Source organism: Rhinoderma darwinii, chromosome 12 (genome assembly GCF_050947455.1).
Source record: "Rhinoderma darwinii isolate aRhiDar2 chromosome 12, aRhiDar2.hap1, whole genome shotgun sequence".
NCBI lineage: Eukaryota > Metazoa > Chordata > Amphibia > Anura > Rhinodermatidae > Rhinoderma > Rhinoderma darwinii.
Window position 1 is genome coordinate 16998035 of NC_134698.1, and position 13954 is coordinate 17011988.

Genomic DNA, 13954 nt, shown 5'->3' on the forward strand with positions numbered 1-13954 from the left:
CTCTTAAAAACTTGAGTGTTTAACAAGTTCTCCCTAATGCACAACATACGATTACAAGACAAGAGCATTGCGAGGGTTCTGTCTATAAGGAAGTTAGTCGGCTCCAATTACCATCCTGGGAGGGAGGGTATAAATAAGGCTGGCTCTAAGCCTAAAACCAGTTGGAGAGCAAACCATGACATAGTCACACCTGTTTAGCATGACAGAGTAAAAAGGCTTTGAGTGGGATGTACTTGAAATACAATAATGGTGAAATTCCCTCATGGTAAGGTCATTTGAAGAGCTGCTGGCACAGAGTGACCCATGAAAAGAAAGAAAGTGGATTTGCTTTTAGGCTTTTACTCAAGATACCAGCACTGGCTCCTGGACTGTTATCATGCCACCACAAGTGATGCTGGATTGTTCTAAGGGAGTCAGAGTGAGTCCGCAGCTATCAGGATCCCTTAAGAGGAAAAATTCATCCAGACCCAACAGTCAAGAGCTCGGCATAAAGTGTGTCCTTGTTGGAGATGGTGCAGTGGGCAAGACCAGTCTGGTGGTCAGCTACACTATAAATGGCTACCCAACAGAATACCAGCCGACTGCCCTAGACACATATTCTGGTAAGTTAACGACATTTTTAGTTATTCTGAAAAATCCAATTTTCGAGGAAAACTAAGGCCACTGTGTTAAGCGTTCTCGGAGAAGACTTCTGTACATTATACTACGCTACTATTATAATCTTTATTGCAAGTAACGAACCTTGTTGGACAACTTCTTGGATTAAGATTGGTTGTGATACTTTGTGAACCATTATACATACGGGGTGTTGGGTTTGAATCTAATTTATTATTATTAATTGTTACCTTGACACTGATAGGGTTAACTAAGAAGTAAGGGGGCAATATAATTAATTGCCTCTGTTTTACTTCCCCAGTAAGTGTTATGTCCTCTTTCTTATAGAAGTGACAAAACGTAAGGGTATCATGCAAAGGCTGTGACTTTTTTTTTTTTAAGATTGACACTTCGTGAATAAACCTTCCACTAACTCCTTCCTGTCCTGGATAATTGTCATTGTATTCTCTTCTCACTTCAGTTTGTCTCCTGCTGAGATGTCACAGCTTTCACCATGTGGATTTCTCGCCTTCGTACCTTTAGACTTCTTTCACACACACTTTATTTGAGCAAAAAAACGCATCTAAAAAACAAAACTTTTTTTAGTAGTATGGCACGTGTTTTTAATGGCTTTTTTTGTGGCGATTTTTGTAAAAATGTGTTTTACTACTTGCGTTTTTTTATGTGGTGTTGTTCACATTGAAAATCATGTGATTCAAAGATCCTCTTCGCAACTCATGATTTATTCTGAAAAAAAAACACCACAAAAAAAACACAACACATGAGGGTCTATGTAAAAAAATCCAAACCTTGCTACAATTTTGAAAAAACACCACTGAGCCAAAAAACGCAAGACAAAAGGGAAAAAAAGGCCACACAATGTTTGTAGTGCGTTCTATATTTCAGCAATGACATCACAGTTAACATCCTAAGGCTGGATTCATACACAGCGTTTCACTGCGTTTTTGTGCGTTATTTGTGTTTTTTATTGGCTTTTTATGCATTATTTTAATGTTACATTAAAGTCTAGTAAAATATAAAATACACTACATACAATTGAGTTTTTGTTTGTGGCGTCTTTTCTTAGCCAATTTTGTGGTATGCAGCGTTTTTTTTCCCAAATGCAGCATACTCTGGGTATGGACCTTTCAGGCATTTGAGGCTTCTCTATGGGACATCAAAAATGGCAGAAAAAAAGTATTTACAAAATGACACCACATAAAAAATTACACCAAAAGTGGGTCTAGAAACGCCTTAAAAAAGCATGTTTTAATAACACTGGTGTTTTTAGAAGTGTTTTTTGATACAGTTTAAATTGCAATAAAAATGGTGTGCGTGGAGATCTTAGGGCACATTCAGACGTGGCAGAATTTTTCCACTGTGGATTTTGCCACCGGTTGGTGGCACTTACGCAACGAATCTGCATAAAAATTTGTATAAGTGAGGCTTCATTCAGGCGTGGCAAATTTTGCAGCAGATTTACTGCAGGTTTCAGCCTTTGCACTGCGTAGACTGAAATCCATAGTGAAAATCCGTTACTTCTCCGCAACAGACAGAATGTAAATTCTACAACGCAAACTATTTTCCACACCGTTGTTTTCTGCAACGTCTGCACTAAGTATACTATAAAGGCTATAGAAACCAAAGAAAGAAAAGTCTGCAATTCCGCAGCAAATCCACCACGTGCCACTTCAGATATCTATAGAAAAATTCAGAATTAGTTTTTGGCAAAGTGTGAATGTCGTTTTGGAAAATCCTAAATTAATTAAAATGTTCTGCACCGAAAATACGCAGCCATTCAGTAACGTGATTCAGTATATATACATTATTTCATATTTAACTTTAGATGCTGCATTTTTTTTTTACATGAACAACATCTGAAAGTGACCTAAATCACTTTTTCATTTTTAATCTGAGATTTTTAGAACATCAGTAATTTTTGTATCATAGGATAGACTTTCTACACAAATGGCACATTTTACACTAAATTTCTCAAAAACTGGACCAAGCTTACTTTTGTGAATAGAGCCTAAAACAGACAGAATTGCTTGATTAATAGGGCGCACATATTTCACCATTTTACAAATACATCTTATAGAAATATATTGACACATTGATAAGGGTCTATCGTAGCAGTTTTGAAGCAATTTTGTGCAAATCATGGCAAAAAAGCAATATAACCACAATGCGTGAATACACCATTAGGGTGGATTAACACACTGTGGTCAGGTGTGTTAGGCTTGATTCTCACGTAACATAAATGCTGCAGAATTTCCGTCACTGTGGACATATATGGACAGTGTCAGTGGCTGCTCAAGGAATGGAATTCCCTGCCAGAGCATCGCCGACGCTCTGGCCGGGGATTTCGCTCCTAGAGGGAATCCCTGACATCACTCTCCATATATGTATGGGGGAATCTGTAGGGGCAATATACTATATAGGGCAGCTGTGGGGCATTATACTGTATGGGGCAGCAATGGGGGCATTATACTGTATGAAGGCAGCTATGGGGGCATTATACTCTATGAGGGCAGCTATGGGGGCATTATACTGTCAGGGTCAGCTATAGGGCATTATGCTGTATGGGGGTAGCTACTGGGCATTATAATGTATTGGGTCATCTGTGTGCATTATACTGTATGGGGGCAGCTATGGGGGCGTTATACTGTATGGGCAATGCTGTATGGGGAGATTTGTTTGGGCATTATACTGAATGGGAGCATCTGTGTGGGCATTATACTGTATGGGGGCATCTGTTTTGGCTTTAGACTATATGGGTGCATCTATGGGAGCATTATACTGCATGGTGACAGCTATGGGGCATTATACTGTATGGTGGCAGCTATGGGGGGCATTATACTGTATGGTGGCAGCTAGAGGGCATTATACTGTATGGTGGCAGCTATGGGGGGCATTATACTGTATGGTGACAGCTATGGGGCATTATACTGTATGGTGGCAGCTATGTAGGGCAATATACTGTATGGTGGCAGCTAGATGGCATTATACTGTGTGGGGGCAGCTATTTGGCATTATACTGTGTGGGAGACACTATGAGAGCATTATACTGTGTGTGCTGAACCAGGTGTGTATGGGTAATGATTGGTTCGGATTAGAGGCGTGGTTTAAAAGGAAAAAAATGTGCCCCTTTTTGCGATACTTGAAAGTTGCAAGGTATGCCACATGGTGTGCTCTAGTTTTCCATTGTGCAATCTATTCTATTGTTGTTCACTGATCTTGAGGGTCACAGCTCTGGGGTGAAGGAGAGGGTGACTTTATTTCTTTCCCATTAATAGAGTGAGTTATGTAAACAAACCATACCCCCTCCCACACCTGTGGTTCCCGAGGCTAAATTCGACCAGATAGTATATAAGAAATGTAGAGAGAATCCCGGCTTCACTTAGCTCACCTTTAGTTATAATGTTGACCATTCAAATGTTGAATTTGATGCATTTGTTTGCAAAAAACAGCACCATAGAAAATGACATAGTTACATAGCTATAGGGCATTGTATGCTAACCGTATTAACAGTAAATGGATAAGCTATTGTTCTCAGGTGATAGCCGGTCATTTCAGCTTCTGAAAGGTTTATTGTGCCCTTTATTATCTCTATGTGAATGGGAATGAGTCAATGCACTATACAACCATGGGGAATATGCCAACACTAAATAAATAATGGACAATAAATGAAATGATCAGCCATCCAAAACATCTGTGTGCCCCAACTATGTGCGAAAACTTACTGATCCACCCATAGAAGTGGGAAAAATATTAGCAGTCATCATATATTCAACCACAGGAGTGACAATATCACTTTTTCTAAGTTCCGTACATGATTGGTCACTCAGCTTTTCCAGACTGTGTCAAATATCCTTAGGTATGGATTGATATATCCCACACTCCTGTATTACAGAGTAACTGGGCGGATATAAGACCCTTTTAGGGTCAGTTTACACGTTGCGTAAATACTGTGGATATTCCAAAACAGAATTAGTTGCGGAAAATCCGCAGCAAATACAGTAGCAGCAAAGTGGATGAGATAAAACAAATCTCATCCACACGCTGCGTAAATACTGAGCGGAAAAAAACGTTCAGAAATTGACCTACGGTGCCGAATTTTTTTCTACAGCGTGTCAATTGTATTTGCATAAACTCAATGGGGACGTAAAACCTGCAACAAATAGCAGTTGTTGCATTTTTTTGCGGGGGGTTCGCAGCTGCAAAAAACAGAACTCAGAAAAAAACAAAACGTATACTTACCTGTGTTTCTTTCTCTAGGCCGGCCTCCTGGGATGACGCTTTATCCCATGTGACCGCTGCAGCCAATCACAGGCTGTAGCGGCGGTCACATGGCATGAAACATCATCCCAAGAGGACGTCCTTGGATGATGTCACAGGGCCGGTCTCCTGAGATGACAATCCATCCATCCCATGTGACGAAACGTCATCCAAGTAGGCCGGCCTGCTAGTAGGCCGGCTAAGCATTGCAGTTTTCCGCAGCGGACATTCTGGGCGAAAAACTGCACCACAGTTTTACTGCAGTTTTTCGCCCGGAATTCCCTGCGGCGCACAGGATGAATACGCTGCGTGCTTTTACTCAGCATATCCGCCCCGTGTGAACTAAGCCTAAAAATACCTTTAGTGTTCCCAATTTAAGGAAAACTGGGAAGACGGTGATCACCTCCATAATGGTTGTCAGCCAGCTTTGCCAGAAATAGATAAGAAAGAGCGGAATGGAAAAAGTGACTTATGTTTACAGGTTATGTGAGGGGGAAAATGTATTTTTAACCTATATTTGACATTTATATATAAAACATTCTAGTAAAAATAAAGCAAGCATTTCAGTCTGTGAGGTTGCTAGTATCGGTTGACAGGAGCACTTCCAGTTGAACAGGTTCCTCTCCTATCTACTGAGGTTATGATTTGATTTTCCCAGGAGTTAACAAGCTTCTTAGGTGACAGCACACACTCCAGTCCGAGATCACACCCCTGTACTGTCTAATTGTCGCTCACTTCACATGAGAAATATTTGACAGGAAGAAAGAGTCATTCTCAGGCCGGGTTCCCACGTAACCTAAACGCTGCAGAATTTCCGCAACTAAATTCTGTGTGGAAATTCTGCAGCATTTACAGTAGCAGCAAAGTAAAGGAGATTTAGAAAATCTTATGCGCATGCTGCGGGGAAAAAATGCAGGACCTGCGGTGCAGAATTTTAATTCCGCAGCATGTCAATTTATGCTGCGTTTTGGTTGATTATGCTTTGCTGGATTTCCCTATTGGAATCAATGGAGATGCAAAACCCGCAACAGAAAGCCAAGTCTTGCGACTTTTGCGGCGTAATGGCAGTGATTACGCTTCAAAAATCGCAACTACGGAAAAATAAAAAAAACATACTTACCCAGAAATCTGTTTCTTCGTCCAGTCCGGCCTCCTGGGACGATGTTGCATTACATGTGACCGCTGCAGCCAATCACAGGCGCTGCATCATCATCCAGGGAGGCCAGACCAAACGATAACAACGGCCTACGTAAGTATTAGCGGTTTTTACCGCTGCATTCCGCAGTGGTAAATCTGTCCGCGTTTTTCGGACGGAGTGTACTGTGGGTTCCAGGTCGGAAATGCTGCGTGATTTTTACGCAGCGTATCCGCCTCTTGGGAATCCGACCTTAGTGTAATACACTCTCTAATTGGAAACTATAAGTGTATAAAATCAATGGCGTCCTAATGATGACCTGATCATACAGCGACCAGTCAATGTAGTAAATCAATAGGTTGGATGAATATTTTGTGAACCTTCAAGATAAAAATCTATTTGGTGTTGAGTGGAATTACATGGGTTTAGTTTGGAGCTGGGTACCCACACAGTGTAAACGCTGCAGAATTTCCGCAACGGAATTCTGTGCGTAAATTTCGCAGCATTTAGCAGCAAAGTGAATGAGATTTAGCCTTCGCTGCAGATTTTCCGTTGCAGAAATTCGGCAGTGTATTCTGTGTGTTGGAACATACCCTTACTGAGATAATCCGAATGCACACAAGCATGGCTTGCGCCATCAGGCGCCATATTACGGAGCTATTCTCCCGTATACTTCTACTCTTCTTTATATACTCCTGTATTAATATAAAGTTACCAACAAATACACTATTTGGTTTGTTTTTGGGGGTCTTTACTTTTGCAATACTTTGTTGTATCTCGATCAAAGATGGCACTGTTTGCATTGGGAGTAATACAAATTACTTGGATACTATACACAATTATTAAACATAAATCACAGGAGTTTCCCTTGAATCTACTTGATCACTTTTATCATATTCCTTCCTTCAATTAAATGGAAACTTGATGAAGTGAGAAGACAGTCTAGTTGACTTTGCTTTTAACATAGTTGAGGCAAAGTTATACTGAGATATACTGGCCAAACGTATGCTAAAACTACGCTCTTGCGGTATACGTTTTGCTTTTGATTATGGACACATCAGACTTATATGACGGGAGAATTTCCTGGCAAATACAACGAATATAGAGTCCAAACATGGTGGGATCCATTGACATTAGAATAGGGTGTATTGGTATGTTAAAGGACTGTTCTCATCTCAGAAATTAATAACTAGTCTGACGTCTTGGATTCCCACTGATCATGAGAATGAACGGACCACGGCTCTGCTTTAGCGCTGCATCCCTTTCTCTGTTTTCCTCCGCACAGTGGCGCACCCGACCACCCGCTGTGCAGGGAACTACTGCATGGCCCCATTTAAGTGACTGGAGCTGTGTCGCAACTGTGAAATTTTTGATGGGGGCAGCAGCTTAAAGCAGCACTGTTGCCCCTTTATTTTCAGGATCTTAACGATATACCAGATGTGAAAACCCCTTAATGTGCACTTCTACTGAGACCCTGGTATTGCACACAGATTTGCCAGCTGGTTATGTGATATCACCAAAATTGGTAAATAATGAGATAATCCACCTCTATTTTTCGAAGAGCTTTAATGTGAAGGTACTTTACACCGGCCAAGTTGCAACAAGCGCCGATCAACGTGACAGCTCATTGATTGGCGCTAGTTTGCTCCTTTCACAAGGAGCTATGTATGGGGACGAGCGCTCGTTACTCTGATCGCTCGTCCCCATAGAGTTCTATCATGTCGAGGGAGATGCGCTGCTGACAACGATAATATTTTAAACATTTAAAACGATACGACCAGCAGATGATCCAGCGTTTGCTCGTTCATCTGCTGATCGCTGCCCTGTTTACACAGAGCAATTATCGGGAACGAGCATTATGTGAACGCTCGTTTGCCTGATAATTAGATTCGCTATACTTGTATGTTTGATTTTTGTTAAAAATTTATAAAAATATATTGGTTAAAAAAATAAAAAAATAACAAGTACATGGTGCAAAGTCAAATGTCCATGTTAATGGCATCGGGAGGTTAGGGGTGTTCATAGCTGCCATATACCATTTGGCAGAGTCTATATCTTATAAGATCGGGCAGGTTGAAATCCAACAAGCCCAATCCTGGGACACCCCATAGACATGAGATTGCTGGCCAGTCCCACTGAAATTGGCAGCTTCGACTGATGTTCATCTAGTTTGTATAGGCCCTTTTAAACACACCAGGTATTTCTTTGTGTTGCAATTTTGTTTTCCCCGCATAACTATAGTTTAACAATCTTACTAATCTTGCTATGAAATCCTCTTTGTTTATTCTTGATAACTGTCGGCACATGCAAACTCCATTCAACTCAAGTCACCTATTATTTGCAAACAAGTTTTAATACCTGAGATGCAAGACAATAATGTGAGCATCCTGAGGACACAAGAAGCTGACGTGTAACCCAAACCGGTTTTCCTTGTTTCAAACAGTTTAAAGGCCAACAGGCCAATTATCGGGCAAACGATTGTTCATGGAACGCTCATTGACGATAATTGCCTTGTGTAAACAGGGCAGCGATCAGCAGATAAACGAGCAAACGCTCGATCATCGGCTGATCATATCGTTTTAAAAAACTTTAATTTTATCTCTGTTGGCAGCACATCACCCTTGTAAACAGTGAGACGCGCTGCCGACATGATGATAATGTATGGGGACGAGCAATCGGAGTAACGACCACTCGTCCCCATCCGTTGCTCCGTGTGACCGGAGCAAACGAGCGCCGATCAACGATGTCTTGTTGATCGACCCTCGTTTACACGGCCCAGGACGGGCCGTGTAAGAGGACCGTAACTGTATTTTCATGTCAAAGTATTGTGCGCTCCCCTCCTCCCACACAAACATATGACAGTGTTCAAGTAAAACTGGCCACACACAATCTGCTATTTTACAATTGAAAAGAGCTGAATATATGAGATGCTGATTTAAACAATTGTTTGTGGCCCCATATATACCATAATGTATATTGGCATCTAGATTACACACTTTACAATAGCAGACAGTGAAACTACAGACAAAACCTATAGCTGCACACATGCTTTCCATGGTATATTATTCATTTATAGTACTATTCACATTCAAAACAATGCATAGGAAGTTGTTGCTATTCAAGCCAGGTCAGATGTAGATATTGTTATATTTAGTGATTTGGATTCACACAGGGTCCCTATGACAACATTGCTTATAATCTGTGAACGAAGCCTTAGATTGAATAAGTATTTTTACACTAAATTGTCTTCTAAAGTTTCTCCTGCATTTTCTCCTTCCGGTAACCAGTGGATTTCCATCTGCAGTTACAATCAAAGCTGGTTATTTCCCAGAGACTATTTTATAGCTGCCCTTTCTGTGAAATCAGCGCATTGTTATAAATGAATTTAAGGGGTTGTCTCATAACTATAACCCCTTTTTATTAGCCTTATTAAGAGAAATTTGGACTTCATAGAATGGCTTCCTGCCTTATGTTGACGAACTGAGAGTCACTCTGTAACGCCTCATGCACATGACCGCGTTTGCCGTCCGAGTCCCGTCAGTGATCCGAGGAAAGATAGGACATGTTCTCTGTTTCCTCGGATCGGAGACTCGGACCATTTTTCACAAACCCGATTCACCCGCTCAAGTGAATGAGTCCGTGAAGACTATCGAGTGCCACTCGGATGCCGTCAAAAACGGTCGTGTGCATGAGGCATAAGAGTGGCTCCTGCTCTGGTGGACGTGGCGCATCCATGCATTATATGAACGGCCAATCATTTGAATAGCCACCATGTAATGCTCCATTTCCCTTTCAGTGGGTGCACTGGTTTCTTTTTAAGAGGGGGTTGTCTTCATGAGGTGTTGACTTAAAAGTGTATTTTAGAATTTTTTTTGCTTTAAATGTGTTTTGTTTTTTTTCAGTTCAAGTTCAAGTAGATGGGGCACCAGTACGAATCCAACTTTGTGACACCGCTGGACAGGTATTTCATTGTTCCATCGCCAAGCTTAAAATATTTATCATGCATTTATTTTTATTGATTTTTTTTAATTATAAAGATTAATATTCCAATTCACAATAATTTCATGTGAGAACAGCGATTGTGGGTTGTTTATCTTGGACAAAAGCAAGAACTATTGTAAGGAATCTTTTCTAAAAGGAACTACTACATATTTGTATTATTAATTTTTCACCCTAGTGATGTAATAGCTGAGAGGATCATACATAAAATCATTACAGAAAATTAAATGAACATAAACTGCTTTTCAATCAAATACACAGCACCTGAAATGCAATACACGTGAACATTTATTCCTAAAGGTTTGGGTGTGGAGTGTCTACTTCTATATGTACATAAAATACAATATACTCTAAAAGGTGTTAACCTACTCAAGCCATATTGTTGTCCCACCATTAAAATCAAATTAATTGTTAACAATCATAAAATGCTAACAGTTATATAATATGGCGCCTCCTGGTGTTCATAGCAATGTGCACATTCACCTAATGAGCTGAATGATGCATGCTCAATCACTCTCCCCACAGCCAGGTCTCTGCATAGTGATCCTCTTTTCACTGCAGTGCAGCCAATAGAAATAGCTTTCTTACCTGCTTGTCAGGGAAGAAGCAGAGCCTCTGCAGTAGCATGGCAGTATAGCTGAGGAGACTCCTTCTTCTCAACTTGTTAGGACTATAGAGCTCTGCATCCTGGCAGCTGATGGAAGTCCTGCACATGCCCATTCAGTCTTTATTATCTTATTTCTCTATATTTTAATTGCTGTCTAAGGGAGTGAAAACTGTGAATGTCACACAGTATAAATCTTCGCTAGTCTGAATCCCATGTTAACTGTCTGCAGGGAAAGTAAAAAAGGACTATATTGTCTGCTGCCAGAGGGACAAGAAGACTGATTCTATTCAGAGCCCCTCCCTCAGCAGCACTGATTAGCAGCAACACCAAGGGGGAGACGGGGAAGCACAAGAAAAATTAGAAAGGTATTTCTACTACAAACACTGCAAATTACTTTAAATTAGCTATTAACACATGCAGTTTTGATGCCGTTTTTGTGACAGTTTTTGAACCAAAGCCTGGAGTCGATTCAAAAAGAAGGGAAAGTATAAGAAAAATACTGATTTGTCTTCTCTTTTGTATCCACTCCTGTGTTTGGCTAAAAATAAAAAACTGCATCAAAAACTGCATGTGATTCCAGCCTAAAGACCTGAAATGGTTAGTCCTCTAAACACAAGCCAAGTAAGCATTAAATACATTTTTGTATTATCTTGACCAAGTAAGCTGTATTGTTATTAAATGGCTTAACGGCTATCTTTCGAGGTGTCTAGGATATTGTTTATTGCACCTTCATGTGTAGTCATCAAATTTTCCTAGTTGAGTCTATTGAGATATAAGATATGACTTTTTTTTTCTTCTCTTTTTTTGACAGGAAGACTTTGACCACCTCCGATCATTATGTTATCCAGAAACAGACGTCTTTCTGGTGTGTTTCAGCGTTGTGAATCCTAGTTCCTTCCAAAATGTTACTGAGAAATGGATTCCTGAAATCCGTACCCACAGCCCACACACTCCAGTGGTTTTGGTGGGAACTCAGACTGACCTTAGAGATGATGTCAATGTATTAATCAACTTAAATCGATATCATGTTAGACCTGTGAGTAAGTCCCAAGCACAGGCGGTGACCCAGAAAATAAGAGCTCAAACATATGTTGAATGCTCTGCATTGACTCAGAAAAACCTCAAAGATGTATTTGACACAGCCATTCTGAGTGCTATTGAACACAAGGCAAGGCTGGAAAAAAAACTGAGCTCAAAGGGTTTTAAAAGACTTTCCAAATGCCGGTGGAAGAAATATTTTTGCTTTGTGTGAATCCTTTACGTACATAAGACAAAACTATGAGTACTCTGTTTGGGGTTTCACCACAACGATGGAAAGGTCTGGCCAGCATAAAAAATTTTTGCCATTGGTCCATCAATGTTGAACACCTGAAAGGAATCAAAATTCCCTTTTATGATCTATGCACCAAGCAAGAGATTGTTTAATAATTTCTATGATCAGTTGTGACTGTTGTGATGAGCGCACAGGTTCCTAATGTTACATCATTTTGACATTTATCATTTGCTGAAATGTGATATGAAGTTTTAATGCACTGTGAATATGAACAGAAAATATTAGAGTATTCAAATGACATTGTCTTCTGATTGGTCCAATGGACATTTCAGAAGATCACATAAGTTAGGATTCAGAAGCTAGGACCTTCACCAATGTCCTATATGTTCAGTCCTGGTGCTTATTTTTATAGAAATGAATGGGACATAGAAACCTACAAGGGCTCTCCGCTTAAGTCAGGGGTCCCGTTCAAACAAAAAGGGCTTTTCAAAATAGACAAGCCTTTGAAGTTGAGCATAGTCGTAAGATTGTATCGTTGGCGGCTTCTACCCTCGACGCCACACCATTAACATGATAGATCATTGCATCTGCCTATACCATAAGCCTCTGCTATACATTTCTGGCACAGTTTATATAAGGGTAAACAAAAGATCGCATAGGAAAAAATCCAAAATGTAAAAATACTACATCTAATAAAATCCGGCAATCCATTCTTCCCTCAATGGGAGACCTTTGGGAAAGACAGGCTTTCCCCATAGAAATTAATGTGTCTGAGGATTCCTTTGAAATCTTTGGGATCCACTGACGGTAATCTAAGGTCTATGGCTGGCATTACGTTTCCATAGCACCAATTAATTTCAGTTGAAAGATAACACTAGGACCATCTCCTGGAACCCCCACTGATGCAACCTATGACATATCAGAAGATAACATCATAGGATGACCACTTTAATGTTGAAAATGATTAAGTCTTCGTTCACATCTGCGTCAGGGTCCCGTTCTGACGTTCCGTCTGAGCTTTCCATCAGAATGGAGCCCTGACTGAGACAAACGGAAACCATAGATTCCCGTTTGCATCACCATTGATTTCAATGGTGACGGATCCGGTGCCAATGGTTTCCGTTTGTCTCAGTTGTGCAAGGGTTCTATCGTTTTGACGGAATCAATACCGTAATTGACTGCGCTATACATTCCGTCAAAACGCCTTTGAGTTTTCCACAGACTAATGTAGACGAAAGCTATAGAAAGTTATAAAAACGTGAATATTAGAAATATTGAATGGAAAAGGTACAGTTGGCAGATGGTAAGGAGGATGTTTGAAAAGTTTGTTAAAAAAGGTTTTTAGGAAGTGAAATTATTATAGAAGGTCCAATCTGCATCAGATTGCAAGAGTGTAAAATGTACTTCAAAGGGAAAATACAGTCAGAATAATCTGAAATCTAATCTGGGTTTTCTGTTCCTGAAAATCTTACACTACCTAAGAAAGTATTGATAGGAATGACACTTTTCTTAGAATGTTGTCAGATTTTTTGTAGAAAAAAAATATCTTTGCAGTGCCAAAGGGGGTTCATCAATGTGATTTTCTAACATATATCTAACGTATTGGAAGATAACTTTACTTGGATTTCCCCTTTAAAGGGAATCCGTCAGCAGATTTGACCTCCAAAAACTCTGCTAAATAAGTGATGGGGAAACAAGTTCAAACATCCCCATGTTTTCTATCATAAACCAAGAGAAAATACTATTTTAGTCACCCATATGCTATGAGATCATTAAGTGTCTACTGGATGTTACTTTATCTGTGAAGTCTCCTGAGTTATCAGCGTCAACCCCTGCCCTCTGCTCTTGATTCAAAGGAACCTTTACAGCGGCCAATATGGGTCGTGAAACAGAGCGGCGATCAACGAGACAGCTCGTCGATCGGCGCTTGTTTGCTCTTTTCACAATGAGCAATGATTGATTATGTATGGGGACGAGCGATCGTCACTATGATCGCTTGCAGTTGCATTATGTTGGCAGCACATCTCCGTGTTTACACCAGGAGATGTGACGCCGACAACGATAATAT

At 40.3% G+C, this 13954-nt stretch overlaps 1 protein-coding gene across 1 annotated transcript; it reads left to right on the top strand.

Annotated features, from left to right (window-relative positions):
• The first annotated feature begins 376 nt into the window (after nt 1–376).
• RHOV (ras homolog family member V) lies at nt 377–11865 on the top strand. The gene is made up of 3 exons (XM_075844742.1): nt 377–602; nt 9910–9968; nt 11425–11865. The coding sequence occupies exons 1-3, from the start codon at nt 377–379 to the stop codon at nt 11863–11865; spliced, it is 726 nt and encodes a 241-aa protein (XP_075700857.1).
• Nucleotides 11866–13954: the final 2089 nt, after the last annotated feature.